This window comes from Trichosurus vulpecula, chromosome 3 (genome assembly GCF_011100635.1).
Source record: "Trichosurus vulpecula isolate mTriVul1 chromosome 3, mTriVul1.pri, whole genome shotgun sequence".
Classification (NCBI taxonomy): domain Eukaryota; kingdom Metazoa; phylum Chordata; class Mammalia; order Diprotodontia; family Phalangeridae; genus Trichosurus; species Trichosurus vulpecula.
The window spans coordinates 99,548,413-99,554,671 of record NC_050575.1 but is presented as its reverse complement, the minus strand read 5'-3'; the positions used below and the strand labels follow the sequence as shown (position 1 = coordinate 99,554,671).

Genomic DNA, 6,259 nt, shown 5'->3' with positions numbered 1-6,259 from the left:
CCTCAATGGCTTCCCCTGATAGTTGGAGTAGAGGAAATGGGTAGGGAAATGTAATTTCCTTATTCTCACATCCCATGACATGTGCTCAGCCTTCCAGACTTTGGGGCTGTTGTATGGATGGCAGGCTTCAGGGCTTTAAGGTTGTCAGTCTACAAAGATTCAGGACTACATTGATGCGGGTCTTATAGACTGGGAGGCCGGAAATCCAGAAGTCATGCATACAGGGCTGACTATTTGAGGAATAAGGCTGAGGAACACTGGGCCTGCAATTTAGCCCCATGCTGGCCATAGAACCAGAGAGACAGACTGGTTTCCTTTTTTCCTTCCTTCCTTCCCTTCCCTCCCTCCCTTCCCTTCCTTCCCTCCCTTCCTTCCTTACTTTCTTCCATCCTTCCTTCCTCCCTCCCTTCCTTCCTTCCTTCCTTCCTTCCTTCCTTCCGTCCTTCCTTCCTTCCTTCCTTCATTCCTTCCTTACTTCCTTCTTTCCTTTCCTTCCTTCCTTTCTTTTTTTTTAATTAACAAACATTTTCTCTCTCTCCTATCTCCTGTCATTGGAAAAGAAAAAAAAAACAAACCAAAATCCTCCTAACAAATCTGTACAGTCAAGCAAAAACAAATCCCCACGTTGTCCACGTTCAAGAAATATGTCTTAATCTGTAACCTGACTCTACCATCTCACTGTGAAGAGGTAGGTAGCATGTTTCACCTTGGGTCTCAGAATTTTTAAGTCTTTCAGAATTATTTGGGGATAGACTGGTTTTCCTTCTGGAAGCCCTAAGGTGGGTTTCATCTGAGTATTCTCTTTCATGTGAATGATTGTGTGTTTGGGAAAGAGTCTCAGGGCCCTGACACCAGGAATTCATTTGCTTGACAGGAGAGATGAGAATTGTCTGAGATAGCTTCTGCAGGGAATTTTATTACTTTCTCAGACTTCATTTAAAAACTGATTTGAGCTTGATCTGGCATAGTTGGGGCCATTGGCGGCAGCAGGTTCCATGGATGGGGTGGCCCGGGGGTCTCCTCCTTAGTTGGAGCTCTGTGGGCCCCTGGCAGGTCCAGGCCACAGCAGACTGGAGCTTTTTGAGTGAAAGTGGCCTGACTGCTTGTATTGGGGATTTCAGTGAGTGGATTTTTGCTCAGGCAGGGGTCGGAGCACAAATCCTGCCCCAAAGACAGGAAACTCTGCTTTTCAGGAATCATCATTCTTGCTCAGCTTGGAGGCTCTTCATCGTCTGTGGCCTGGAGAAGGTCACCTTCTCCTGCTGTTAACATATGCTCAGGCCACCTGTCATAGGCATAACCACAAGTCCTTCACTCCTTCACTCCCTGTGTGAGGTGGGATCAAGACAAACTATATTTGGGTCAGAGGTTCCAGGAGCATCAAGACTTTAGAAGATGTGCTTTCTATGGGGAAGAATGGAGAGGTATTTGTACCAGTACTGGGAATTCACTCTATCAACGCAGAGCAGCCCAGAGCATTGAGAAATTAATTGACTTGATGAGGTCATACAACAAATATTTGTTAGAGACAGGACTTGAACCCAGGTTTGCCTGGAGGCTGCCTCTGTCTCCAAGGCGAATTTTACGGAGAGATTCTATTGGTGCTAGTAGCTGTGGTGTAGTAGAAAGAAACTTAGCATTGGAATTGTATGATCTGAGTTAGAATCTCAGACTACCCACTTACTAGCCATGTGGTCTTGGGCCAGTCACTTAACCTCTAAGTTTCCACATCTATAAAAAGAGAGAATTGGAATTTACGATGTCTAAGAAGGCTCCTTCTTGCTCTATGATCCTGTGACTGCTTCCCAGAAAGGTACAGACCCTTTCTCCCTGAGGGAACTGAGGGGATTAGGACAGCAAGCGGTTAATTGTGGGGATTGAGTGAACCACACTGACTCCATCTTGTGACTCAATTCTGGAGCTAGCTCAGTTTCCTTTCTATTCGATCATGAATCTAGTCCAAATTTTGTCTTGTGAGAAACTTTATTCGATTGTGGGAATTGGGAAAAAAAACTTTATTGCATTGTTTGAACCTAGTCCTGCATGACTGGAAACTGGACCACCAGTATCTACTTTGCAGAGACCTTTAACCAAGGACCTGGGTTATGCTGACCAGAAACTCAGTCAGGGCCAAAGATTAATGCAAGGAGTTTTCTCACAATTGTATATCTCAAGCAACCCATGAGTGTTATCTGAAAACTGGCCCTATACTGCTCAGTCAGTTATCATTTTCATGTTTCTTTGTTTATAGACACTTGCAGGGAGTGGGACCCTGCCTTTTTTGATTCAGGGAGTTATACCTGCTCCCTCTTCCCCTCCCAACTTGAAAAATCTCTAATCTTTCATCTAATTATAAATCAGATTACCTAATGTTGTTGTATGTTTCCTTTTAATTAATTGGTCTTATTTGATTATTTTTAATGTATAAAAGTCTGTTTCCTCATATATTTGAAGTCCAGGTCTAAGCTAAGGATGCCTGGCTTTGTTAGGCAATTGGCATGCATTGCCTTTTCTAGGGGTGGAGGAAGCAATCGGGGTGGAGTGACTTGCCCAGGGTTACAACAGCTAGTAAGTGTCAGAGTGGGGATTTGATCTCGGATCCTTCTGATTCTAGGACCAGTGCTCTATCTACCCTGGCACCTAGGGGCCCTGGCATACACCCCCTAATAAATAGATAATGTTCAGAAGATCCAACCTTTGTTTTCCTCACTCATTTCATCTTTCACTTGCTGCATCCCTCATATCAGAAAAGGATTCATTCTTATTTTCCTTCTATCCTTTTTAACCCAATCAAGTTGAACTGTCCAGAAATAATAGTAGCTCTTGGCTGCTCCTTAATCCGGGACATTGGTGCAGTGGGTAGAGTCTTGGACTGGGTATCAGGAGATCTGGGTTCTGGCCCTAGATCTGCCACTGACTCACTTTGTGGTTTTGGGCAAATTACTGTCCCTTCTCCTGGTCTCAGTTTTTTCTTTTGCAAAACGGGGAGACTGGACAATGATCATGGAGAAAAGCTAGCACTACTCAACTCTAGTTAGAAAGATGTTGGCTGAGTCCTACATAGCACAGTTAAGCGGATTTGGAATTGTATAAGTGACTAGGCTACAATGTCATTACTCTTTGGGTGATCAATGGGACAATGCCAACTTGGCCATATGGCATGTAGGATACTCCAGTGGGATATCCCAGGGAGCTGTCCTTGGTCTTGTTTGGTTCAGTTTTTTTTGTAATCAGTGACTTATACATTATGTCATTGTATGAAGGCTTAGATGCCATGCTTATCAAATTTGCTGATGCCAAAAAACTTGGAGGAATTGCTAACACATTGGATCCAAATCAGGATTCCAAGATCTCAACAGGTTAGAATTACACTAAGTTAAATTAAACTAAATTAAATTAAATTAAATAGAGGTAAATGTAAAGCCCCGTATTGGGGTTAATATACTCAACTGTACCATTACAAGATGGCTAGGCAACGTTGTGGGACCATGGTGTGACATGGCAGATAGAGAAGCCAATGGGATCTTTGGCCACATGGAGAGAGATGTAATCTCCAGACTTAGGGAGGTTATACTCTCATAGTACTCTATCCTGGTCAGACTACATCTGAAGTATTGTGTTCATCTCAAAGATGAACATTGACAAACTGGAGGAAAACCAGTTCAGTAAGGGGCTTTGAGATCATTTTATAGGAGGATTGGTTGGAGGAGCGGAGGATGGTTAACCTGGAGAACAGAGGACTTATGGAGAAATATAACAGGTTTCTTCAAATAAATGAAGGGTTTTCATAGGGAGGAAGGGTTAAATTTGTCATATATGTGTCTCCCCTCCGCATCCCACCCTGGCCTGGAATGCCCTCCTTCCCCACCTCTGCCTCATAGAATGATTGATATGGGGTCAGAGGTCTTGAGTTTGAATCCTGACTCTGTTCATACTACTTGTGAAACCTTGGGCAAATCGCTTCTTTCTGGGCCTCAGTTTCCTCATTTGTAAAATGATCTCTAAGATCCCTTCCAGCCCTAAATCTCTTTTCCCTAACTCCTGATATAGACCCGATCTTAGCGTTAGGGCCATAAATAACTTCTGGGACGTAGGGAAAGATGGGTCATAGCCATAGTGTAGTCTGGGGTGTACAGAGATGTGTGGGTATCTTGCTTACGAGTGAATAACAGACCAGTGGTTTGTGTTCTACTTTTCAGAAGTTTTATTATAAAGAAAGTTTGAGCTAAGCATTGTGAACCAAAACAAACGTGTCAGGGCCGAGGGAGCCCCTTAACAAAGAAAGTCAGAGCAAAACCAAATGGAAATAAACGCCCCTTCTGAGAAACTGTAATTCTGGTGTTTTTTTTCTTCCTTTTACATAAATAGACAAAATCATCATCAGCAATTTTAAATAGATGGACATATGGCTGAAAAAAAATAACAATGCCAGGCAGCATGGCTAGAAACTGTCCATTTCTTGCTGTAGAAATCATAGAAACAGGTTTGGCAGGCTTTTTATACACATCTTCTGTCTATGTATAACTAAAAAAATGTGCTACAGTTAATATAAAATGCTTTTTACTAGAAAGTAAACTACTATTTTTCTTCCACAAAAAAATCTTAAAGATGTCTTCAGCACAGGTCTAACACACTTAGTAATCTACTGACGTGGAGCCAACACACTCACACCCAGGACAGTGGGCATGTTTGTAAAACTGGATTTGCGTTTCTACCAGCCCTCTGGCCGGCCACCCGCCCCCCTCCCTGTGAGGCATGCCAGTGGGGTCTCTGTGGATTTTGGGATTTACTTTGCTGGATATCCAAGGCCTTTGCATGTACACTATTCACACATACTTCACATTTACTTGCACGGATTGAATGCCGTTAGCAAGTCAGAAGGCGCAGTTTGCTATAGGGCTGGCCCAGCAGGGGAGCCTGGTGCAGAAACTTGGGGCTGTGTCTAAGAGTAGGTCACCAGGGGAAAAAGTTTGGAGCTAAGCTAAGCAAATAAACAGAAAAGGGGGTCTTGTTTGTTCTTTGGGGTTGGGGATGGGGAGGGACCTAGCGAGCTCTCTGCCTTCAGAAGTTGGCTTTGGAGTTGGAAAGGAGGAACTGCTCCCCAGCTGAGCAATGTACAGGTGCCTTGGAACAGCCCTCCAGTCTGCCGGGACTTGCTCGATGCTTCCTCCCAGTATCCAGGCCCACATCCCCGTGTCCTTCCTCTGAGCCTCGGAGGGGAGAATTGGCCAGTTTAGGTGAGGTAGAGAGACTTATCCCTTGGGAGCATGCTGGAAGGGAAAAGAGCAGAAGGCAGTCAGGAGGATGGCCCAAAGTGGGGAAATCAATATCCTCTGGGGGTCTTTGACCAATGCCCCCATGCCAGCGCCCCGCCCCCCCATACTCAAATCTGGCTTCACCCTGACAACAATTCTCCATCTCTGGCTCATATGTCACTTCACTGGATCTTCAACATTCAGTGAGATAGGCAGGTGGTAGCGTCTTCATCTTACAAGTGAGGAAACTGAGGCAGAAGTAAATAACTCAGAGAAGTGACAACCCTATTGTCCTCTGCCCTTATCAGACCTCCACCCGAAGTAGTGAGACTGACTGATTACTGAGCAAATTCTAGGACAGATGTCTTAGTAGGAACAGTGACAAGCTCGAGTGTTCAGAGAATGGCAACCAGTATCGTGAGGGGACTCAAAACCATGTCACGCAAGTTTAACGAAATGGAAACATTTAGCCACAAGAAAGGACATGGGGAGGAGGCTACAGCAGCTGCTTATTTCAAATATCTGACAGACCATCGGGTGATGGAAGGATGAGTTTTGTTCTGTTTGGCCCATTCTAGGACAGAACTAGGACCCATGGGGGGCTTTATAGGAGCCAGAGTTCAGCTCCACTTCCAGCTTCCACTCTCTGGAAAGATGGTGATCTCTCCTCCATCACAGGAAGTGACCACAGTGCAAGGGAGAGACCAGATGACCTGTAGAAGGGATTCGCATGCTGTGTAGGCAGCTGAACAAGAAGTCTTATGTGATTCCTCTTAGCTTTGAGAGTCTGTGACACAATAGAGTGATACTGGGCCAAGACAGGGAAGGAGAATGGAAAGGAGGTGGCAAAGAGGCAGGGTCCTGGGGAGATGGGCTTTGGGAAACCTGGCTGGCCTGGGGACCCTGCTGCAGGCTACAGTGTTCCATCACACAGCCCTCATCTGAACTAGCGATAGCTTGGACACTGGAAAATGGTTCAGCCTCTTGATCACTGACACTTCCCT

General features: G+C 44.9%; 1 protein-coding gene across 2 annotated transcripts in view; it reads right to left on the bottom strand.

Annotated features, from left to right (window-relative positions):
- Positions 1 to 4,189: 4,189 nt before the first annotated feature.
- Positions 4,190 to 6,259, bottom strand: part of TOX2 (TOX high mobility group box family member 2) — a 324,865-nt gene continuing 322,795 nt past the window's right edge. For both annotated transcript variants that reach the window (XM_036748221.1, XM_036748222.1), the window contains one exon: positions 4,190 to 5,270. In XM_036748221.1, coding sequence (XP_036604116.1) covers positions 5,234 to 5,270 — 37 coding nt within the window. In that variant the 3' untranslated portion in view covers positions 4,190 to 5,233. The remainder of the gene's footprint in view (positions 5,271 to 6,259) is intronic.